The sequence below is a fragment of the Agelaius phoeniceus genome, chromosome 17 (genome assembly GCF_051311805.1).
Source record: "Agelaius phoeniceus isolate bAgePho1 chromosome 17, bAgePho1.hap1, whole genome shotgun sequence".
In the NCBI taxonomy this organism is placed as follows: domain Eukaryota; kingdom Metazoa; phylum Chordata; class Aves; order Passeriformes; family Icteridae; genus Agelaius; species Agelaius phoeniceus.
The window spans coordinates 15,238,513-15,262,951 of NC_135281.1; the positions used below are offsets into that span (position 1 = coordinate 15,238,513).

General features: G+C 50.4%; 1 protein-coding gene across 3 annotated transcripts; it reads left to right on the top strand.

The window, feature by feature from the left end:
• The first annotated feature begins 2,551 nt into the window (after window positions 1-2,551).
• On the top strand, window positions 2,552-24,224 carry ADNP (activity dependent neuroprotector homeobox). 3 transcript variants are annotated; one of them, XM_054644223.2, is made up of 7 exons: window positions 2,552-2,879; window positions 13,286-13,442; window positions 14,699-14,744; window positions 15,879-16,185; window positions 17,550-17,662; window positions 18,428-18,520; window positions 20,170-24,224. In XM_054644223.2, the coding sequence occupies exons 3-7, from the start codon at window positions 14,706-14,708 to the stop codon at window positions 23,293-23,295; spliced, it is 3,678 nt and encodes a 1,225-aa protein (XP_054500198.2). In that variant the 5' UTR covers window positions 2,552-2,879; window positions 13,286-13,442; window positions 14,699-14,705; the 3' UTR covers window positions 23,296-24,224. The 3 variants fall into 3 exon arrangements, with proteins under 3 accessions (XP_054500198.2, XP_077043669.1, XP_077043670.1); XM_077187554.1 differs by having other exon boundaries at window positions 13,289-13,442; XM_077187555.1 differs by lacking the exon at window positions 14,699-14,744 and having other exon boundaries at window positions 13,289-13,442.
• Window positions 24,225-24,439: the final 215 nt, after the last annotated feature.

Below are 24,439 nucleotides of genomic sequence, written 5' to 3' on the forward strand. Positions count from 1 at the left end.
CCAGCTGCACTATCATGTCCCACTACTCTCAGTTCCTCCAACCTTCAGACACTCCTGCTTACTCCAGCCCTTAGAGTAGGTCTGTGGGTGGTTCTACTGGAGCTGTTGTATTTTTTGTATTAAGTGATGGCTAAAAAGTGGTCAGTGGCAAGGCACAAATAGAATAGTGCTGAAATAGGAAGGTGCTCAGGTTTGGGGCTGTGTATTTTAGGCAGGAGCAGACTGGCTCAAGCAGCCATGAAGTTAACTGAGAGATTCTGAATATGGTCCTGCCTTAGCAACGTTTCAAAATGTTTCCCAACATGCTTCAATAACATGCTTCAATAATTGTGCCATCAGAGGGAAAATATCTACTCTTGGAAGGCAGAATTATGTTGTTATAGGAAAACCAAACGAGCTCTCTTTGCTTTCCTTCCTTGAGACAGATTCCACACGTGTCTCAGGGAGCTCTCAAAGTACCTCAGTTCTAGGGTCTCCTTAACACCAAAGCACCAGCTTTGGTTTTAAAGTTTTGTGTATTTCCTGGTTTTTTAATTTATAGTCCCATGTAAAAGGATTTTGTGGCTTCCTGACTCTTACGACCACTGATGTGAAGATGCCATGGGAGCACCCAGTGAAACCCAGGTGTGACTTGCAGTGACAAGCAGGGGATTTCTATGCCCCACTGAGCCAGAAAGTCCCAAAGCAGCCTCAGAGACACAATAAAATGTCACCAAAGTCTTCATAAACACTAATTCAGTGAATTGTGATAAACAGCATGTACAGATTGTCAGGACACCAGTCACCTGAAAATGCAAGAGATCTTTAAGATACATGAAGTCTAAAGAATTGGTGACAACTTTTCTCTGCTTCTATACTTCAGGAAAGGAATCAAATTTCCTTTCTAGCACTGTGAGGCTGAGCCCCAGTGTGTCACTGAACCAGAAAGGGTGTGAACACTGAGGATGAAGGGAATTACACTTTACTTCCTCCTCCAAGTGCTTGTTTCTTTCTGAAGTAACAAGAGCCATCCATCCCTGCCACTCCTAGAGGGCTTTTTAGAATTCATCCTTGTTTGTTGAAGAGATCTTGAGCAGTGTCGTGAGCCACAAGGAAGAATTGCATGTGGGGTCTTGTCCTGATCCAATGTTCCTGCTGCAAAATGGGATGTCCAGTGGCTCTGCACAGGCGTGTGTGAGCACACGTGCACAGGGCTCACCAGAAAGATCACAGCCCTGCCTTTGGGCGCTGCTCGTTCTCAGGGTGTTAACCCAAAACGTGAAGGCACACGGAGGGATTCCTGTGCAGGGCCAGTTGTTGGACTCAATGGTCCTGGTGGGCACCTTCCAGCTCAGCACATTCTGTGGTTCTGTGAGGAATTTGGATTTCAGAGCGTGGCAGTGCATAAATCACACAGCTCCTGTGTGGCCTCACAGAATTCCCGATCAATGCCACTGTCCCAGCCCATGGCACGCTGGGCAGGGTGTCCCAGCGAGGCTCCCTCATGACCATCGCCTCACACGACGCCTCCTCCCCTCACTGGGCTGGGCTCCCCAGCCCCAGCCAGGCTGCGATGGGCACAAGAGCCAGAGCCAGTCCGGCTGGGAGGGACCCGATAGCTCAGGCGGTGCCAGCTCCCTGCTCCAGCAGCGCCAGCCCAGAGCACATGGCACAGCACCGTGTCCACACTGTTCTGGAACGAGACCCCGCAGCCTCTCCGGGCTCTGCTCAGGGCTGGCACTGCCCAGGGCAGCAGCTCTGCCTCCTGTGCAGGGGGAATCGCTGGGATCAGTCCCTGCCTGTGGCTCTGGGGCCATCGGTGGGTCTGGAGCAGAGCCTGGGCCTGCTCTGACCCCCTGCACGCAGGGATAGACACAGGGACAGCCAGGGCTGAGGCCCCTCTCCCTGGGCTCCTCTCCAGCCTGAGCCAGCCCCAGCTCCCTCAGCCCTTCCTGAGCACGGAGATGCTCCAGGCCCTTCAGCATCCTCGCGACCTCCGACGGATGGGCACGGCGGGCCCGGGCTGCCTCGAGGCCGGGTGGGAGGCCCGTGGGGCCGGGTGGGAGGCCCGTGGGGCCGGGCGGGGCTGCCCCGGGGCCCGGGGGGGCGGCCCGGACCCGGCCCGGGCGCTGCCCGGAGGCGCCGCCGCCGCCGCACGAGGCCCGCGCGCGCTCCCGGGGCCGCCCCGCGGTCACGTGCGCGCCCCCCGCGGTCACGTGCCCCGCCCCGCTCGCGCCCCCGCCCCGGCGGCGGCGGCCCCTCAGGACGGGATGTAGTCCCGGCCGGGGGCGCGGCGGAGGGATCCCCGCGCCGGACCCAGCCGCAGGGCGCGGCGCCTCCTAGCGGGGCCGGGGTAGATCCCGCCGCCGTCGCCGCCGCCGCCGCCATGGCCGCGGCCGCCCCGGTGCGCCCCGCGGGGGCCCCCCCGCGGCGGGGCCGTGTCACCGCCCGGTGCCGCGGGAGCGGCGGGACCGGTCCCGCGGGGACCCCCGGGGCTCCCCCGCCCCCCCGGGGCGCGGCCCCCTCCCCTCCCGCCGGACAATGAGTCCCGTATGCTAATGAGGGTCTGGCGTCACTTCCGCTCTTTCTCGGCCGCCATCTTGGCCCGGGCAGGCTCTGGGCAGCGGGACCCGGCTGTATTGTCTGAGGGGCCCGGGCGCTGCCCCCGCCCGCGCCCCCGCCCCGGGCACCCGGCCCAGTGACCGCCGCCCCCGCCCCCGGGGCCGCTCCGCACCGCCCGCCCCGCACACTGCACCCCCCCCCGTCATTTCCCCCTTTGTCTCCCCCGCGCCGCCGGCGGCTCCGCTCCGCCCGCCCGCCCCGGGACCGGGCGGCGCCGGGGAGGGTCCGGCGGCCCCCCCCGCCCCAGCCCGCCCTCGCTGCGAGGAGAGCCCGGTCAGGTAGGTGCGAGCGCGGGTCCGCGGTGCGACCCGGGCGGGGACAGCGCCCGACCGCCCCCTCCCTCCCCCGGGCATCCCGCGCCGTGCCCGCCGCCCTGCCCGCCGCACCGGGCGTGCGGAGCTGGCAGCGGCCCCTCCCCGCCCGCACACATGTTGAGGAGCCCCGGCGGCTGCGGGGACCGCGGCGCTGCTCCCTCCCCGCCGCCGGCCCCGGCCGCCTCCCTTCCCTACACGGACGTGTCCCGGCAGCCCGAGGGAGCGGGACCGCTTGCTGCCGGCCGCGTCCGGCATCCCGGTGTGCAGCTGCACCGGGCCCCGCCGGCGGAGTTGGTGCTGGAGCGGCGCCGGGGATGCGATGAATGGGAGCAGCCGAGGGGTCCCTGCCCGCGGGAAAAGGCGGGATCCGCCGCTGCCATCCCGAGCCGCAGCCGCGGGATGGAGCGCCGTTGCCTCACCCATCCCTGCCCCGGGCTGCAGCTACCGACACCCGGTGCTGAGACAAAGGCGGGGGACACCAAACCCTGAGCCCGGCAGCCGCACCGGACAGATACCCCCATGCCATGCACCCCCTTCCCGCGGCGGCTGCAGCCCGGGCGGTTCTGGGGGTTCCCAGACAAGTGGCAGTGCGTGCGCGGTGCCGGGGGCTCGGCGCACCCCCGGTGCCTCCGGGCAGCGGCCGCGGGCGTGACACCCCCGGCCCCCCCGAATGCGCCGCAACCCGGCCGGGGCGCTGCGCGGCGGCAGCCGGCAGGGGGCGCCCTGCGCGCCGGGCACCGCTGCGGCGGGGGGCGGGGGACGGAGCGGGCACCGGGCGGCTCGGCCCGGGCTCTGGGCTCCTGTCAGCGCCTGGCCGGGGCTGCTGTCACCGTCCGGCCGGGCTCTGGGCTCCTGTCACCGCCCGGCCGGGCTCTGGGCTGCTGTCACCGTCCGGCCGGGCTCTGGGCTCCTGTCACCGCCCGGCCGGGGCTCTGGGCTGCTGTCACCGTCCGGCCGGGCTCTGGGCTGCTGTCACCGTCCGGCCGGGCTCCCAGGCCCGCGGGCTGTCCCGACTCCGGGAACGGGGCTGCAGCCCCCGCTGTGGGGCGAGCCTCGAGGGGCTTTGTCTGGGACCGCACGGCAGAGCCCCCGGAACTGGGCGCTGCCAGGTGTTGATGGTTGTTGGGTGTATTTAGGCCGTTTGGTAGGTCAAAAAGGTTTGCATTCGTTATAGAGAAAGCCCCCTTTTTCTTAAGTTGTGGGGTTTATTTCCCTAGCTGTGTTTCTATTTACTTTTGCTGCTATTTTCTATTTCTGTTTGGAGGTGTGAGGTAACAGGGGCAGAGGATTCCCGCCTGTCAGGGTAGCACGGACCGACCTTAGCTGGCTGCTGTGCCAGCAGTGTGCCTCAGCAGTGCTCCCTCCTGCAGGGTCTCCTACTTGGAAAACTTTCACTTCAGGACTCTGCAAACTCATAATCACAAGTTGTCATCCTTCTAGGTGAGAAAGATGGATCAGTCTGTTTAAGAAACAGAAAAGCCTTTTTTTTTCCTGCTTTTAATAACAAACCAAACCAAAGCTTGGTTCCTTTGCAGATGTGCAGTTGCAGATGTTGGACAGTAATTTGATATCAGTAGATGAACATCTACCATGGTATGTGCTGAAATCTTAAAGGAGACAACAGAAGAGAATTGTTAAGAGAATTTCACCAGATGCTGATGAGTTGTAACATAATGGTTACCTTTTCTGAAGATTATTACAGCAAATATTTCCACCTTCAGTCTAGCTAGAGATGTCCTTTTTGACACACAATAAATAACCTGTTCTCCAAAACTGACACTAAGCTAGATGGTTTTGCACTGGTTTTGGTGGTTAGCTGCCCTTTGCTCAACTTAGCATTATTTCTTAGCTAGCATTCAAGAGTGACTTTTTGGTATCCAACAGACATGAGATGCTCCCAGGGGACATCTCTGAGATCATTGAAAACTAATACCGTTTTAGTGCCCCATTACTAAAAGTAATTTTTTTTGTTGTTTTGAATTGAAGTGCTGGTCCATCAGAAGGGTTTGTAGAAGGCATCTCTTTAGGTTACCACTATTTCTGCTTCAGGGTGTGTTGTCATGAAGAGCCTGCAGTTGCACTTGTGTTAGGCTGAGGGAGGTGGCTGCTGCTGGGTGTGCAGGGGAAGGTGAAAGGTGACTCCTTTGCCTGCAGGTGAGACAGACCTGGAGTCACAGTTGGCAGTGAAAAGTCTTCACGGGAGAGGAAGACTGAGGAGGAACTTCCTGACTGTTTTGGAGAGTTCATGCCCTGCAGCGTTCAGCATCAGCTGCACAAGCACAGCCCCCAGGAAGGTGTGTGTGCCCTCAGGCTGAGAGCAGGGGCGGGATGGATTTTCTGTGTGTGCAGGGCAGAAGTTGCCAGTGGTCAGAAGTGCTCCCTGCCACTAACAACACAGGGGTCCCTGTTCTTGCCACAGTTTGTGGGTTAAGTGTGAACTCTCATTGGTGCTGCCCAAGTCCCTGTGCTGTTCTGAGCACTGTGAGCTGGAGGGAAAGGCAGGACACTGTTCTGGGGCTGCTCACACACTGCAGGGTGAATAACAGCTGATTATTCCCAGCTCAGCTTTGCCACTCTGTAATAACATAAATACTGAAAGTAAACACTGAAGTTTACAGTAGAATTCCTGGAATACGGAAATGTATCAGAATCTTATCAGTAGTCATAAGAGATATGGTCCAAATATGTATTTTATAGCTTGTTATTAAGATGGCAGCTGATTTGATTGATGCAAAGAAAGAAATTGAAACAAGTGATTTTGTGGAAGCAAAGATGGTGCTCCTGGGTTAATGTGTTTGTTTTGAGGTAGCTGCAAGTAACATTTAGCAGCTTCATAGGAAATGTGTTGGGGTGGTTTTTGTGGGGTTTTATTTTCAGAAAGGGAAAGTCATCTTTGCTCCACTACTTGAAGTGTTTAAGGGAGACAAAATTCTGTCTGGGAATGAACAAAGCAGTATCAGATCTGAGGAGGACTAGTGTAAAGACTGTGGGAGAGGTGCCAGGAGAGGCAGGGAGCAGCTCTGGGGCTGCAGCTGCTCAGTGTTGTTTCACAGTTGCCACTGGAGCTGCTCTACCTGCATGGGCAAAATTGACAATTTTTTAAAAGTCATTAGTGCAGCTGAGATTGTATATTAGTAATGCTACATGCAGCAGGATTATTTTCTTTAAGATGCATGCACCATGCTTGTTTAAAAAGGCAGCAGCTGGCTATGCTGGCCTGTATCTAAACCAGCATCACACCAATTTTTTTGTTCTATTGAGTCAAGAGCTGTTCTGTGCCCAGATTTACACACATACATATATATATATATAGGTAATGGTTCCTATGAACATAATTGTAACAGGATAATTTTTAATGTGGAGATAGTTCTGCTCATATAAATATATCTGTTGTTAGTGGTGTTTCTTGATAGTGTAAGAGATGGAGATGACAATGAAAGGTGTCTGAGTCTCTGCATTGGAAAACAAGAACCCTTGTTGATGTTAATTTAGTTTTACTATAAAGAAATCCTATACTTTCAGTATGTGTGGGAGGTTTCCTTTGCCTCACCTGACACATTTGGGAAGAATGCCCTTGCTCTCCTAGGCAGGATGGCCAAATTGGCCTGTTCCTTTGGAGCTTTCAGCAAGAACTGGAGTCTGGTTTAGAATCAGATGGGTGCTCCAGATTTGAATAAAGGCTTTGGAGAGGGTGTAACTCCCGTTTATCTACCTGAGGGCCGTGTGCCTCCAGGCAAGAACTGCATTGTTCAGAGCTTCACGGCAGCTCTGGTGTCAGAAGGCAAACTGGAGCTTGTATTTAGTGTCTCTGATTTCCCTGTAGTGCCCTTGAATGTGAATGAGGGTTGATGGTTTGGAGTAAGAATGGAGTAAATACCATTTTTTCTGCAGTGAGTCACTTTCAGTTACCGCCATTATATCCTTACTGGTTTTGTTTTGGTTTTTTTTAAGGTGGCATTAAGGCTTATTTAGATGAAAACTGACAGTGGCTGTTGAGTCCAAGGCCTGTGTAGTTGACCTTGTGGACACATCACACCTGCAGATGTATGCAGATCACTTGGCAAAAATCTTTCATTTAACATCTACTTCTCAAGTTGTATCTAAAACACTTAACAGTAAACAAAAATAAAGCAACTGTGTGAGCAGCTGTTCCCTGAGGGAGCACTCCCACTCCTCCAGTGCTGCAGGTGGAGGACAGGGCCTGCTCTCAAGCCTGCCTTCACCTTTGGCTGTCTCTTCCCTGCCCAGCTCCTCTCCCAGGTCTCAGCCAATGCTTTCTTTCACCCTGTTCTCCCTCTGTGTGCATTGATTTCTGATGGGACTCTGGCTCTCACAGCTTGTGCTCGTGCTGCAGCTGGGCCAAGGAAGCCGTTGGTGGTGCAGCTTCATAGCAGCAGCAGTCAGGGGACAAAATGGCTCTGGAAGTCTAAGTGGGCAAGATAGTGGTCTTAAAATGCTTTTTCACCTAAATAGTCAGACTCAAGTTTGTGATCTTCTTTTTTGTTTTGTTTCCCATTGCTGCTGCTGTGAAGCCCTTTGCCTTTCGAAGGCTCCTGAGGCAGATGGGAGCCAGCAGTAGCTGAGGTGGGCTAACACTGGAATGTAGGCAGGGACTGGAGCCCTTGGGAGCTGTGCTTAGACAGAGAGGGAGAGGTAAGCAATGCAGTGGAAGACTGAGCTGAAGCTCTTGTTTACAGCCTTTCCCCGTGTTGGAATGGCAGCGTTTGTGCCTCGTGTGTGTGAAGTGTAAGGCAAGGGAAAACAAGCGGCACCAGCCTCCTTCAGTGCCTATTTTTACCCTAGGAAAACTCAGATGCAGCCAGTTGGCGAGATCCCTCCAGTATCTGCTGGATCTGCTGGCTGAGACAGCGTGCATTGGCGGGGCTGGGGATGAGCTGGGGAAAGTATTGCTGTGCTCTTTTGTGTGCTGGTTTGTGTGCTGAGGGCACAGCAGGGCTGCTCTGCGCTCTGGGTGTGAATACCTGAGGGCCTGGGCCTGTGTGTGTGTGTGTGTAACTGTGTGTGAGTGTGTAACTGTGTGTGAGTGTGTAACTGTGTGTGAGTGTGTCTGTGTGTGTATCTGTGCCTATGTGTGTAGCTGTGTCTGTGTGTTTGAGTGTGCCTGTGCCTGTGTGTATCTGTACCTGTGTGTGAGTGTTTGTGTGTATCTGTGCCTGTGTGTGAGTGTTTGTGTGTAGCTGTGTCTGTGTGTGTATCTGTGCCTGTGTGTGAGTGTTTGTGTGTATCTGTGTCTGTGTGTATCTGTGTTTGAGTGTATCTGTGTGTTTGTGTGTAGCTGTGCCTGTGTGTGAGTGTGCCTGTGTGTGCCTGTGTGTGTATCTGTGCCTGTGTGTGTGTGCCTGTGTGTGTATCTGTGCCTGTGTGAGTGTTTGTGTGTAGCTGTGCCTGTGTGTGAGTGTTTGTGTGTAGCTGTGTCTGTGTGTATTTGTGCCTGTGTGTGTATCTGTGCCTGTGTGTGAGTGTTTGTGTGTATGTGTGCCTGTATGTGTGTGTAGCTGTGTCTGTGTGTGAGTGTTTGAGTGTATCTGTGTTTGTGTGTAGCTGTGCCTGTGTCTGTGTCTGTGTGTGTGGGAGCTGCCAGGGCAGGGCTGGAGCTGCTTCCTGCTGCCCCGGGGCTTGGCTGGAGCCCAGCACTGCTGTTTGGGTGAGGGAAGGAGCTGCTCTGCCCCAAACCACTCCTCTGGCTGTATCAGGGCTCTGCTCTGGCTGTTGACACAATGCTGATGGCAGGAAACATGACACAGAGGGCAGGGGACCATTTTCACTTGTAGTCCAATCTGGCTGCAGTTTCCCAGTCAGTGTAATCCAATCATAAATTACGTGTATATTGATTATTTGCTTTGTTCTTGCACGTTTTACAGCAACTACTGTGCTGCTTTGTTTAATTACACAAATGTTTTTGTGAGCTTTGGATTGAAAATTTAAAGGTGATTCTTGATTTAATTTAAATGGTAACTGCTCATTCATTAATCATGCTTCTGTTTCTAAAATTCTTTTTATTCTGGGATTGTTCATGCTTAGCTACAATCTAGATGAGGATTATTTTGGAATTGTAGAGCATATTCATGCAGCCGTTTTTCCTGATCACTGAGGTGTGGATATCATGGTGTAAGCAAATAATATCCTTTGTGCTTCAATGATCTCCAGTCTGGATTTCAAATTTCTGCAAGATGTGCAGGCTTTATTGCATTTCACACCAAAATCTTTTAGAAATAGCCCTGAACAAGCCCGGCTCTCACACTGAGGATGTGGATTGAATATTGATTGAACTGCCCATGTTGTGTGCATATAAACATTTATCTGTGGAGGTCTTGAACAGCCACAAAAGATATTCTCTAAGATGGCAGGAGGTGTGCAAGCATGATTCTGGAGCTATGAGTGTCTCTAATTCAGGATTTCTTGTGGCCTAGAGAATGAACTTGATTTCAAAGTGCTTTTCAGAATGCAGCAGAGGTTGATATGGCCTTTATCATGTGTGTTGAAAAGATCCCTCAGAAAACATTCAACTGCAGCTACCAGCATTCTTTACATACCTCAGCCTACATCATCAAAATCAGAAAATCCACCAGGAGTTCCCAGCAGAGCCTAGGGAAGCAGATTGTTCGTCAGAACAGAAATAAGGAGTTGTGGTTCCCAGAGCAATCAAAATTTGACCATTTTATATTTCAGATTGGGGCACAGAGATGCCACAGTGCCCAGGACTCCTGCTGAACCGAAGTTGATGAGGAAACAGTTAATTCCTGCTCAGTTTTGCAGTGAGTGTCCACACCCACCAGATGGAGCTTCGGGCTCCAGTGGAAAATTCCAGAAATTGAGCAAGAATGAGAAGTGTGTGAATGACTTTGGAGATCCCTGTCTGCAGGACTGCAAAAGGTGGTTTTATAGCCTTTAAATAAAAAATGAATGGAGACTGAGGCGTGTCAGCCTTACTGATTCCTTTCACTACAACTGCCTTCCACAGTTCTTCCTTGGATGGCAAGTTGGGAGTTCCTAATGCAAGAGTCAGGCTGAGGCTAGGCAGCAAGCCCAAACAGAAAGGTATAAACCAGGGTTTCATAAACCTTTGCTGAAAATTGCCTGTAACCACTGAAACAGGATGTTAAACATTTTTAGTCTCAGAATTTCCTCCCAAGGATAAGGTGGGGATTTCTTTAGTACCACATTTTAGATGGACTTCTCTCCTGAGGCCATGTTTGTGTAGGATGCCCTGAGAAGTGGTGTGAAATGGTCCTTTTGTTTTGACACACAATTTCAAGCTGGTTTTGGAAGTTGCTGATCTGGTCTCTGAAGTGGTTTTTAATGTTTTTAAATCCTTGGCTTTTTGGCAGAGGGGCTGTTAACAAACTGCCTGCGTGCCTGGGAGGGAGAGCTGGAGTGTGTGCTGTGCACAGATGGCTCAGGTCTTACAGTGCTTTGTCCAGGTAGCAGCTTGCAGCTGGGGCTTTCCTTCAGTGTGATACCCTCAGCTCTAGAGCTGGGGTTTCCAGAGGGCGTCACTCGGGCTTTGTGTTGATTCCTCTTCTGTGTGCCCAGTCCCGTTTTGGGTACGCACCCGAGCGGGAGGGCTGGGGCTCACTCAGAGCAGGCTCTGCACCCCAAATCCCGCTGGAGCTGAGCTGTGAGCAGCTGGAGCATCCCTGCTCCTGGGCAGGAGCTTCCCGTGCAGGAGGGCCAGGGGCAGGGCTCTGAGAGGAGGGCCCTCAGCTGGAAGTGCCACGGTTACAGAACAGCCTCCCTCGGGATCACAGCGCCTCGCAAAGGAGCCCTCGCATTGCAAAGGAGCCCCTGGTGTCTGGCATTTCAGGTGTGCTGCTGAACTGCAAATCTCATTACCCCCACAGGAGTGTGGGTGCACAGCCCTTGCAAAACTAGGCCAGAAATGCTTCAGTAAGGAGGAAAGGGAAGAGTCCTGGGGAAGAAAGTGAAAATTCTCAATGTCAGCCAGTGAGAGGTGTGCTGGAAGAGACTCTTCAATCACTCTCTCTGTACAGGGAGCAGAGAGAGTTAATTGCAACTCTTACTTTCAGGAGGGCTCTCAGCAGTTTCTGTTCTCCCAAATTCTCTCTTCTCTCTGATACTTCTATTCCTTTTTTCTGATACCTTTTTTTCTGTTACCTTTTTTTCTGATACTTCTATTCCACTTGCTCACTCTTCCCTGAGATAACCCTTGTGCTTCCCATCTATCGCTGTTCCTTGCTCAGCTGTCCTGGAATCGTCAGTTCTCAGGGACAGGCCATCACTGTCCTCATGTGAATATAGAATATTCTACACCATCATCACACCACAGAGCATCATTTAACCTGCATACACAGAGAGGCAGCTTTTCTGTTGCTGTGGGAACCACAGGTTCATTTTCTTGCATATTTTCCGTGTATTTTAAGAGATTTCAGCGTTGCACTACCAGCCTTCTCTGCAAATCTGTTTGGTGGCTGGCTTCTAGAGCAGGCTCTGAAAGGCAGTTTGCTGGGCAAATTGTTAAAAGTTACCTTGTTTCAAAAGCAGCTGGAGTAGGGAAATAAAATACACAGTATCAAGAAACCAAGTCTTGTTTCATCTTGCCCAGGGGAACAGAGCTGCTGCCAGCTCTGATGTATGATTCTGTCCTGGGCTCTTAGGTATAAACCAGTAACTTCTTCAGCTTGAAATACTGGCAAAATACTGGCTAAAATCAAAGACATATGGATGACATAAGAAGCATTCCAGATGCTTGGGGATCCTTGTCAGCAGCACAGCACAGGGAAATGATCCTCAGTGTTTGGGAGACCCAGCAGGGATGAAGTACTTCCCTGAGCTCAGTGTCATCAGCCTGATGCAGTAATTGCCACTGATCTGCTCTCGAGGCTGATGGCTCCTCACCCAGAAGTGTGTTTGCTGCAGGGAGGACTCCCTGGGAGAGAGTTCATTTGGACTTGTTGGACACACACAGGGACACAAAGTCTGCCTTCTGGTCAGAAAATGATCCAGTGGGAAACAACATGACCCATCTTTGGGTGGCTGAGGGTGATGCTGTTAAATAAAGCACATGCAATATTTCAATATTCAGGTTTGCTGCCACGTGAAGTAGTTTAAGAATGTTGTCTTTTTTAATTTCTTAAAATGTTGTAGTGTCTTGTCTTGGAAGTGTACTTGCCAAAGAAAAGCACTCTGTACTTGAGGCTGTTCTGTCTGAGTAATCAAGAGATTAAATCTAACAATTTATATTGCCTTACTCCCTGGCAGAGTAATTATTAATGACTCAACAAGTTTTGCTTTTGTAAACGTTAGATTTGGTCGTTTCAGATTTTGTGGTTCTAACGTTACCTGTTGCATTTCCAGTATGTGCAAGGCTGACTTCCTGTCCGTGGCTGATGTCACTTGAAGAGGGATCAGTGTTCCCACACAGTGTGATCATTTACATGCCATTTCCCCAAACTCCCCTCCTCTGCCAGGTTTAATCTTTAGTGCTTACCGGAGGAATGTGTGTCCCCAGGGCTGTGCCTGGGGACATCAGGCCACATCACCTCTTTGATGTCCCTTTGTCATGTAAGGTGGGACCTGTTTGTAGGGACCCTCCCAGGAAGTGTCCGAGGGTGGTGGCAGTGTCCGAGGGTGGTGGCAGCATGTGAGGGTGCCGGCAATGTCCGAGGGTGCCGGCAGTGTCCCAGGGTGGTGGCAGTGTCCGAGGGTGCCAGGACACTGGCCGTGTCCCCGAGGTGCCAGGACGCTGGCCGTGTCCCCGAGGTGCCAGGACGCTGGCAGTGTCCCCGAGGTGCCAGGACACTGGCCGTGTCCCTGAGGTGCCAGGACGCTGGCCGTGTCCCCGAGGTGCCAGGATGCTGGCCGTGTCCCCGAGGTGCCAGGACGCTGGCAGTGTCCCTGAGGTGCCAGGACGCTGGCAGTGTCCCCGAGGTGCCAGGATGCTGGCCGTGTCCCCGAGGTGCCAGGACGCTGGCCGTGTCCCCGAGGTGCCAGGACGCTGGCAGTGTCCGAGGGTGGTGGCAGTGTCCGAGGGTGCTGGCCGTGTCCCCGAGGTGCCAGGACGCTGGCCGTGTCCCTGAGGTGCCAGGTGCAGCTGTGCTGTGGTGCTGCTGGCTCGGGTGAGGTGCTCCTGGGGATGAGGCGCAGCAGTGCAGAGTGTGAGGGGATGGAGTGTGGGGAGGAGCGTGCCCAGGCTGTGCACTGCTGGGTGTCTGACCTGGCTGCCTGAGCTCAGTCTGAGCCCTGCAGAGTCCCCCAGCAGAATCGGCACAAACCCGGAGCTCAGACCTGCTGCAGCCCCAGCCGAGGCACGGCTGCGGTTTGTACCTGTCAATGTGACACTGCCCTTATCACACCTCTTATCTCCTGTCTCTGCTCTCTGTTCTGTCCAGCAGGATATGAGCCTTCCTGTGTGCCCGGGCTCTGGGCTCCCCCAGGGGGTGTAACGGAGCCCTGAGGGGGCGTTCTGCAAGGAGAATTGGCTTTGGAGGCTTGTGCTTGAAACTTGTCCAATGAGTGTGAGACGCCCAAGCACCATTCATTTTGGAGGTAAATGCCTCATCAGAAGTACTGCAGAGATGGGGAGGAGTAAAGATTTTCATTTGCTAAAGTATGGGCAAAAAAAAGGATAGTTTTGACTGTTTGCTTCTGAGGTTTGGACATTTTGAACTTAAAGGAACACCAACTCGATTCTAGAAAAATTGAGAGGTTGGGGGGCTTTGGGTTCAATCACTCTGGCAGCTTCACTGCAGATTAATTGGTTTCCTGGTTTAAAACTCTCCCTCTTCTGTCGGTTTAAAACCATCAGAGGTGAAAGTGAAAGCTAGTTTAGACTGCAAGAGAGATGATTCTGGAATGCTAAACAAACTGGGGGAAACACCCTGACTTGGGATGGGAAAGTTCAAAGATCTGCAATTGAAGTTGGACGTCCCTTTAAGTTATTCCTTGGGATAGGGATTACTTATTTGAATCTCAAGTGAAATGTTTAATTTTGGAAATTCAGCTGAAATGCTCTTTATTAAGGTGTTTTCTATCATTTGTCTATAAACTGATCAGTCAAAGTGAGCTGTATAAAGGGAGGGGAGAATCCTGTGAAAAGATAAAACCAATGGGGGGAAAGCCCCCAACAGCAACCCAAACAGAAACAAATGAAAGAAAATACAACAATGACAGATTAAAATGCTGCTAATTGCCTTGGGTGGGGGAGGGAAAATCATTTGCACGATGTGTTTCATGTTATTGTTATTGAAATTGAACCAGGTTACTGATAAAATTGTAATGATAATGTACATTTACAAAGTTAATGAGTTAAGTTTGCTCTAGTAAACAGCAGTAATGTCCTGGCAGCCAGCCCACAGAGAACTGAAACTATGGTTCAGATTTGCAGTGTCTGGGTTGCACTGAGGGTGCTGATCCTGGGTTCCCGTTGCTTTTTGATTTTAATGCCAACTGTTACTGAGAAATATTTAATACCCAAACCCAGGCTGTCTGGTAGAGAGCTACCCACCCTTTTAATGAAGTAATATTTAGCATAATCTGAATTTTATGTACTAATGTGTTACCACACTGCATGAATTTTTTTTTATTATGGTGTTTGACTCTGCTGCAGCCCTTCCCTTTTAGCATTATTATGGATATTAAGAAATTTGGGGTTGAATTATTGGAATGAAAGTCATGGGATCATGATACAGACCTAACAAAGGCAATAGACCAGAGCAGAGGGTTAAAGTGTGTGGGGTGGGATGTATTGTAGGGAAAAGGAACAGCTTTTAGAATAAGGGTTTGAAACATTGCTTTTTCTGTAGGAAAAAGATGGAGTATTGCATGCTGGGAACAAGTGCTTTCCATAAGGTAGCTAAATTTTAAAAGTACATTTGTTTCATTTTGTTTTAGGCTTTGCTTAAGTATTGTAATCTAGTAATTTTGTCCTTTCTGCAGTTTTCATTTTGATTAGACCTCTGCAAATCTTTCTTCAAAACTTAAAAAAACCCCAACCAAAGAACTCAAACCTGGCCTACAACTGCAGTTTTCCTTTTCTGAAACATTGCTCACTGTACAGAAGAAATATTTAAAGGTTATCAATAATGGTATAAATTCTTCCATGATTTCAAAATTGCAGGCACTAACACTTTTACATTTGAAAATGTGAATGTGTTGGGTGACTACAGAGAAACGACCAAAAGTAAATACAGTTTGTTAAATGTAGTGTCCATTGACACCTCTCTAGAAACAAAATGCCCCAAGCCTCAAAACACCAACCCCAAGAAGCCCCACCCCTCAGGAATGCTGTCAGCAGAAACTCCAAGTAAATAGTCTCATTTTTTTCCTTTGTTCCTGTGAATAGCAAGACATAACACACTTGGAGGAAGTCTGGGTAGATGAGTCAGGACTTATTTCATTAACTGCAGTTAAATGTTTTGGCCAGGTTTCCCCAGGAAACAAAGCTTACACAATTTTTCAGATTGTGGCTTGTCTCCTAATCCCCCTTCCCTCCTCCCAGCCAAGAGAGCCATTTTCACCCAAAGTGGGTGGAGATGGAGGTCTGGATAGAAAAATTAGCACCTTTAAGTTGGATTAAATGCACCTCTCCAGGAAGAGAGGGGACCGGTTTGAAAGTCCCCAAGTTCCCTTCAGCCTCTGTCCACCCCCAGCCTGTTCCTCAGCAGGAGCAGCAGAGCCAAGGGGCTGCCAGAGGCTCTGGGGGAGGAGGATCTGCAAGGAGGGGACAGAAATGGCACTGGCACTGCTCAGCCAGGGCTCCTGGGGTCACTGCCCGTGCTGCTGAGCTGGCCCCTGGAGCTGGCCTGACCCAGGGCCTGGCCTGGCCAGCTCAGAGCGAGCCCAGGCTCGGGAGGGAAGAGGAGGAGCAGGGCACTGAGCAGGGCATTCATTGCCTGTGTGTTGTGTGGAGCTCCGAGTGAGCTGGTGTGCCTGACTGAGTGCATGTCCAGAGTGCATTATTCCATGGATCCCATGTTATTGCAGGTACAGCAGCAGCTCATGATGCCCCGTAAAGCTTTTCTTTCCCAGAAAGAAAAGCAGGCTCGTGCCAGGGAAAGGGATATGTTAAAAAAGAGGAGGAGGCGACAAGACTATCTCAAAAGAAGCGTGGAGCCGCAGAAAAATACAGAAACAATAAAATGGCACAGGGATGATGAGAAGAGGAGAGAAAATGAGCAAGTTAAGGACAAAGATATCAAGAAGCGGTGGAGACAGGATGAGAGAGAACGACGAAAGAATGTGGACGCTATGAATTGGCACAGGGAAGAGGAGAAATGGGAAAATGAGCGAGGTAAGGACCAAGGAGGCCAAGAACCAGCAAAGAAAGGAGAGGGGGAAGGAGCACGGAAAGGCTGGACCTTGTCAAGCAGCAGAGCATGATGAGGGGGAGAGGGGAAAGCAGAGGAAGAGCAGTTGTGGTTTATAAGCATGCACAGAAATAACAGCACATAGTATCCTTTAGTTCAAAATTGGTTAAAATCTGCTTTAATGACCTAGACTTCTTACACTGCTGATTATTTTAGTAAGACAAGATTGAGCTGAGTCACAATGGGACAGAACAGGCTGGGTTTGCACCTTGCTTATACAAATGTCTGTGTTGCACACTTGATCACACCTAATGCTTTGTTCAACGGGGTAGTTGGTAATTCTGGTTGTCAGATCACCAAAAAGTTCATGTTTTCTCAGTTTTCATAATAGGAATAAATGAGAACATTAGGAAGGGAAGGGTCAACCTCGTGTGCTTATAAGAGAAGGTAAAACTGATGCTGTATTTCATTCTTTTTAATCATGTACAAGAGGGTTGAAATCACATCTGCAGTTTTATCCTGAGGTCACTTATTTAGTGAAAATTGAATGGAAGTGTGAATTTCATGGAATGCTTTTAAGAAACATTCAGCTCAAGAGATAAAATGAAGAAATTAAAAGCCATTAAGAAGAAATTGTTCCCTATGAGCCCGTGACAGAGCTATCCCAGAGAAGCTGTGTCTGCCCCATCCCTGGAAGTGCCCAGGGCCGGGTTGGATGGGGCTTGGAGCAGCCTGGGATAGCAGAAGGTGTCCCTGCCCATGGCAGGGGGGAGCTGGATGGGCTTTAATGCCCCTTCTCACCCAGGCCATTCCATGATGATCTATGAGGGAGATCATCTCTTCCTAGGAGAATCTTGCTGAACAGCTTCAGCCAGTTAAAGCTCTGAGTACAGTGGAGGGAGGAAACAGCATGAATTTCTTACCTACCTACAGCAAGATACAAGAAGCACTGAAATCTCTTGCAAGACTGACACAAACCTTGAAGCTCAGCTTGCCAGTTTTCAGATCAGTTAGGATACATTGCACATGAGAGAATTGAGTTCTGAAGTACTTCAGTGTAGGGCTGGTGAAGACAGACTCTCTGAAGAAATGGAAGTTATTCCAGAGGCAGCCCATTGCCCCTGCAGTTCCATCAGTGTGTGGCCCTTTTGGCAGTGCCCTGTGCAGCCTCATGGGCAGCCTCAGCAAGGAGCAGGCCAGAGAATGTAACAGTGTGTTAGGGGATGTACAGCTCTGGGGCCAGTTCTGGGGGGGAATAAGGCAGATAATTGCTGATAATGAAAAAGTGCAGCATTATCAGACAAAACACTTGACTTAAACCTTTTCTCTTACTCTTCTTTTCCAATAGAAACTATGTTCCAACTTCCTGTCAACAACCTTGGCAGTTTAAGAAAGGCCCGGAAAACTGTGAAAAAAATACTTAGTGACATTGGTTTGGAGTACTGTAAAGAACATATAGAAGTAAGTATGGCACCTCCAAGGGTTAGAGCTAAAATGCTGCAGAGTTAGGGGGACAGGGAGGTATTTGTGTATGCCATGATTTTTGTTTAGACCTGTTTAAGTTCCACACAAAGTAGGAGTAAATTAGAAACTTGAGATATAATGTACCTGTAAACACTTCTAGAAACATTAGTGGTTACTGAAATCCAGGAATGCTGGAAGAACCAGGATGGGTGTGAGATGTTGGGGCAGAAATGGGTCTGAGGTTTTCAGGAAGTGTTTGTGCTGCAGCAGGTCCTGAAGTTACAGAATCACCCCTGTGCCTGGGTCAGGCTGACTCCATGACAGAGGTGAAATGCCAAAGAAATGCTTCATAAGATAATTTTTTAAATAAGAATTAGGAGCCTTGGACATCACACATTTCCAGCTTTAAAAGCTTCCTGTGTGAAATTAATTAAAAGCCAAACAAAACCAATTAAACAAAATAAATACCACACCACCACCCTCAGAAAAAGCAGCCAAAAAACCCCAAACCCACACATCAGTTTGGGAACTCTTTTCTCCAGGATTGCTTTTGGAATGAGATGAGTTTGTAAATAAGTGTTGGGCTGGTCAGGAGGATGAGTGGTGAAGATGTTCTGCAGGTATTTTGTGATATGGAGAATATTCAGAGCTCTCCCCCTCCCAGGAGGTGCCCTGCAAACTCCCCCCCTGCCCTGAGTGATGGTCTCTGCCTTGGGCCTTGCTTCTGACTCTCTGTCCTCTTTTCCCATCTTCCTTCTCCAGGATTTTAAACAGTTTGAACCTAATGACTTTTATTTGAAAAACACTACATGGGAGGATGTGGGACTGTGGGACCCATCGCTTACAAAAAACCAGGTTGGTAAGAGTTTCACTTGACACTGAGGCTGGAGTGGGTCATGCTGCAGGGCATCTCCCAGACATGCCAAGAGCTTTTCCTACAGTTTTCCTCACTGGTTTTCAGTGTTGGCAGCTCAAGGGGCAGCAAAAAGACATGTGCTTTTTTTCTTACTTTTGTTAAGTTGTTCCTGGTGTGTGTCTCAGGAGCCTGGGTGCCAGTGCTGCAGAGCTGGTGGGTCCTTGCTCAAGTCCAACAGCTGCACCTTAGGAGCCCCTTCCCACCTGTTCCCAAGCCTAGCACAATTTCACCAACCCTCTGGCCAAAGGATCAACAACTTTATACAATTGGCAATGGGTCTTTCCCCTTTCCTTAGGTGTTTTATTCCTGGTTTCCATCCCTTCCAAAGCTGTTTCCCTGGATACCGCTGCTTAGTGCAGGGTCACTGTCAGTGCAGCTCTGGGTCCCACAGGCTGTGGCCCACATCTGCTTTGGGCATTTCTGGTTCTGCACAGCAGCCCAGTGATACTGGAAGTCCTGCTGTTGTGATGTTTCTGAGCCAGTAATAAAAGAATTTTGAGTTGAGCCAGGACTGAAGGGAGGAAACAATGCTGTTGGTGCTGTCTTGTACTAGGTAACCCAGAATAAAAATTGTAATGGAAGAGGAGACAGTTCTTGGTTGGTTGGTTGGTTTATTTGTTGGGGCCAGTCTCCACCAGGTGTGGGAAGCTTCAGCAGGTGGCCAAAGCAGATATTCCAGCTTCCTTGTGCAGTGCAGCTCTCCAGCTCCCTCACCTGTGACCTGTGTGTAGCTCGGTGCACAGGACTTGTTGTGACACTCAGGAGGAATCTCAGTAACTCTGAACTCCCTGTGTTACCCCAGCTGAAGTGCCAGGCTGCTGGTGGCTGTCCCTAAGGCCAGTGGCACTCCAGACTATGCTACAGCAGTTGACAAGAGCTGCATTGGCACCGTGTTAAATGGGACAGAAGCTGCAGGCAAACTACAAGGGTGGAATTCCCAAATTTTTGGTTCCTCATTTGAGATTGGTTTAAAAATCAGTTTTGTTCTTTGATCACAAGGAAGAGGCTTGGTGGCTTTAAGGGCTTGTGTGGCCTGTGTCTTGGTAAGCTTACATCCTTCTGTTCACCAAAAAAAAAAGTTTGGAATTCCATCTTTGCTATTAAAATGTGTAATGGATAAAGACACTGAAATAGCTGAAGTTATAGATGCATATTACATCTATCAAGTTTGGCAGATTCAGGTGGGCAGTATCTCATCTGGATACAGTCTCATTTCCTCAAACAGTCCTGCTTGGCTTTCCCCCAGAAAGGAGCTCACAGGGACCTTTTCTTGCAGCTCAGCTGCAGGGAGGAGGCTTTTTGTGACCAATAGGGAAGGACACTTCTGACTCAGCCTCACCTGCCAAGGTCATGGTTAAACCCCCGAGGGCCCCCTTGGCACTCAGCACATCATGTGTGTGCTCATGTGAGCAGCTGTTTAGGGGCTGATCTGCAGGCCAGAAATGGGAGAGAACTGAATTGAAGGTTTGAGGCAGTGGCAGGGGGCTCGTGAGTGTTGCTCAGAAAGGTTGTGTAGAGAATACCATGGGTGTTACTTTGCTGAGAAGTGCAGTTGAATATTTAGTCTGTGCTCTGTTCTCTGTTCAAGGACTATCGGACAAAGCCCTTTTGCTGCAGTGCATGTCCCTTCTCCTCGAAGTTCTTTTCAGCCTACAAAAGCCACTTCCGGAATGTTCACAGCGAAGACTTTGAGAACAGGATCCTGCTCAACTGCCCCTACTGTACCTTCAACGCGGACAAAAAGACTTTGGAAACGCACATTAAAATATTCCATGCTCCCAATGCCAGTACACCGAGTGGAGGCATCAGCACTTTCAAAGATAAAAACAAACACGAGAGCCTTAAACCCAAGCAGGCTGACAGTGTGGAACAAGCTGTTTATTACTGTAAGAAGTGCACTTACCGTGACCCGCTCTACGAAATCGTTCGAAAGCACATTTACAGGGAACATTTTCAGCACGTTGCTGCTCCTTACGTAGCCAAGGGAGGCGAAAAGTCCCTCAATGGTGCGGTTCCGTTGAGCTCCGGCGCCCGAGAGGAGGGGGGTATCCACTGCAAACGATGCCTTTTCATGCCGAAATCCTACGAAGCTTTAGTCCAGCACGTGATCGAAGACCACGAACGGATCGGGTACCAGGTCACGGCAATGATAGGTCACACCAACGTAGTGGTGCCCAGATCCAAACCTTTGATGCTAATAGCTCCCAAACCCCAGGATAAAAAGCCTATGGGACTCCCTCAGAGGATGGGTGCCCTCTCTGCTGGCAGCGTCCGCTCGCTCTCGTCACAGCAGATGATGAACAGACTCACTATACCAAAGCCCACGTTAAATTCTGCAGGAGTCAATATGATGTCAAACGTTCACCTGCAGCAGAACAATTACGGGGTTAAATCAGTACCTCCCAGTTACGTTGGTCAGCCAGGGGGGAGGCTCAGCCTCAGTGGCAATGCACCTGTTTCTCTTTCCCAACAATCACAAAGCATGAAACAGTTTTCAGCGAGTGGCAATGGAAGGCCTTACACTCTGGGAGGGGAGCAGAGGTCCCAGGCCTCAGCCAGGTACTCGCTGCAGTCTGCCAACTCTTCCTCATTGTCGTCGGCACAGCTCAAACAGGCGTCGCTGTCGCAGGCCCAGGCATCCAGAGCTCTGGGTCAGTCTGGCTCCAAATCCCCCGTGGCTGCTACAGGTCCTTCCGCTGTCAACACCTCGTCCACGCAGAAGTGGAAAATCTGTACAATCTGCAATGAGCTGTTCCCCGAAAACGTGTACAGCGTCCACTTTGAGAAGGAGCACAAGGCCGAGAAGGTGCCTGCGGTGGCCAACTACATCATGAAAATCCACAACTTCACGAGCAAATGTCTCTACTGTAACCGCTACCTGCCCACGGACACGCTGCTCAATCACATGCTGATCCACGGGCTGTCCTGCCCCTACTGCCGCTCCACCTTCAACGACGTGGAGAAGATGGCTGCCCACATGCGCATGGTGCACGTGGACGAGGAGATGGGACCTAAAACTGACTCCACCCTCACCTTTGATTTGACATTGCAGCAGGGCAGCCACACGAACATACACCTCCTTGTCACCACCTACAACCTGCGGGATGCTCCTGCCGAATCCGTAGCTTACCACGCTCAGAACACCCCCCCGGTCCCCCCAAAACCGCAGCCCAAAATCCAGGAGAAATCTGACGTACCCGTCAAAAGTTCTCCACAAGCAGCAGTGCCCTACAAAAAAGATGTGGGGAAAACTCTGTGTCCTCTGTGCTTTTCGATCCTAAAAGGCCCCATCTCCGACGCACTGGCACATCACCTCCGGGAGAGGCACCAGGTGATTCAGACGGTTCACCCCGTGGAGAAGAAGCTGACCTACAAGTGCATCCACTGCCTGGGCGTGTACACGAGCAACATGACGGCCTCCACCATAACGCTGCACCTGGTGCACTGCAGGGGCGTGGGCAAGACCCAGAACGGGCAGGACAAAGGGACATCGTCCCGGCTGGGCCAGTCCCCGGCGGCCGTGCCGCTGAAACGCGCCTACGAACACATGGAGTTCCCCCTGATGAAGAAGAGGAAGATGGACGACGATGACTCCCCCTCTGCCTTTGAGGAGAAGCCTGAAGAACCTGTAGTTCTAGCACTGGACCCCAAGGGTCACGAAGATGATTCGTACGAAGCCAGGAAAACATTTCTTACAAAATATTTCAATAAGCAGCCCTACCCCACTCGGAGAGAGATCGAAAAGCTGGCGGCCAGTTTGTGGCTCTGGAAATCTGACATCGCGTCTCACTTCAGCAACAAAAGGAAGAAATGTGTTAGGGATTGTGAAAAATACAAACCTGGGGTGCTGCTGGGCTTCAACATGAAAGAGCTGAACAAAGTCAAACACGAGATGGATTTTGATGCTGAATGGCTGTTTGAAAACCACGACGAGAAGAATTCCAGGGTCAATGTCAGTAAGACTGTTGATAAAAAAATCAACTTAGAAAAAGACAATGACAGTTCCTCAGACAGCTACGAAAACCTAGAGGAGGAATACAGCGAGAGCCGCAGTCCCTTTGGCCAGCATGTCTCTGACATGGGTGGGAAACCCTCGACAGACAGCACAGTGCAGGACCCCCAGGACAGCTTAGCCAAGGAGATCATGGAGGAAAACACACTACAGTCTCCAGAGAAGGCTGAGCAAAAACAAGAGGAAAGCTCTAAATATGAAGAGATGATTGCTGCTGAAGAGCCAACAAAACTGGTGGGTGATGTTTCAGACAGTGAGGGTGATCAGGATGAGCAGGATGATGCGGTGGAATGGAAGGATGGAGCTTCCCAGTCCGAAAGCGGGCCTGGCTCCCAGCAGGTTTCTGATTTTGAAGATAACGCGTTGGAGGTAAAACCAGAGGTGTGGACAGATGAATCTTCCCAAAGTGAAGATGCCAGGAGCAGTAAACCCACTGTGGAGGCCAAGGGAGGTGGATCTGAAAGCGATGAAGAGCAGTCAAAGTGGAAGAATCGTTCCTATGGAAAAGTAGAAGGGTTTTGGTCCAAGGACCAGTCGCAATGGAAAAACGCCTCCGAGCTGGAGGAGAGCCTGGCCAGCGAGCAGATGGAGTGGCAGAGCAGCACAATGGACAGCGAGGACGGCGAGGGCTTCGGGGCCGTGGGGGCCGAGCCCATGCACGGCAGCCTGCCCGGGGTGGAGCTCAGCAGCCAGCAGGCGTGAGCAGCCCTGGCCCGGCACTGCGCGGGCACCGCCGCCCTCCAGCTGCTCCTGCTGCCCGGCCTCATGTACAGCTCTGCTGGCGTGAGCACAGAAACTTCATGTGAAAATGGATACGCTGGTGGCTCCAGGATGCACACAGAGAAAAGCAGAGGATTATTTTATCTGCATTTCCAACCCTCCGTTCACCTTGTCCATGTTGAGTTGTGTCTTTCCAAGAGGCCCCTCTCCGGTAGCGCCGTGCCAGCGACCCGGTGCCCTGTATAGCAGACTCTGGGGAAATGGAGTTTTCATGTATCATTCTGAATAGTTGAAATGTATATTTGTACAGTCTTTTAGACCTATTCAAGTGAAGCTTATGGAACTGTTCTTGTGTACCCATCATAGATCTGTTTCTCTTTTTTAGTGTTGCCCTGCTGTGTAATAAATGCTGTATCTAGTTTCCCTAGCAAAGCTTGAGACTGCTCTAGTATCAATTTTGACAGACTTAGTTTTTGCACATAACCTTGTACAATCTCCAACCAGAGGCCAGCAACATAAAAATATATCTGGGCTCTGTTGTATTATAGAATTTTCTTGTTCTGAATATCCTTGACATGACAACTGATGACAAACATATTTCAGAGCCATTTTCTGAAATCTTTTAAGCTAAAAAAGAAAAATCACATGCAAGAAACAAGTTTGCAGCTACTAATTTTGACACCTTTTAGATCTGTATAAAAGTGTATTGTGTTGAAGCAGCACACTGAGACAAAGTGCTGGGTTTGGATATTTAGTTTTATCTTTAGTTAACACCAACAAGGTGTTGTATTCATTTATACCATCTAATATATGACACACTGTTGTAGTATGTATAATTTTGTGATCTTTATTTCCCTTTGTATTCTTCATTTAAGCATCTAAATAAATTGCTGTATTGTGCTTAATGTAAATATTTGCTTTATTACATGCAAGTGCTCCATTCCTGGTTGGTAAATCCCACCTCACTATATTCATTCCTCCTTTTTTGCCTCTGTTTTTCCAAGTGCTCCCCAGCCCTGCTGAGGCCTCTCTGTTTAGTACTTACTGAATACTTATCTCCTTCAAGGTTATTGAGAATCTGCAGAGTAACTTGGGCCGAAATGTGTTGTTCCTGTTCAGTGCTGTA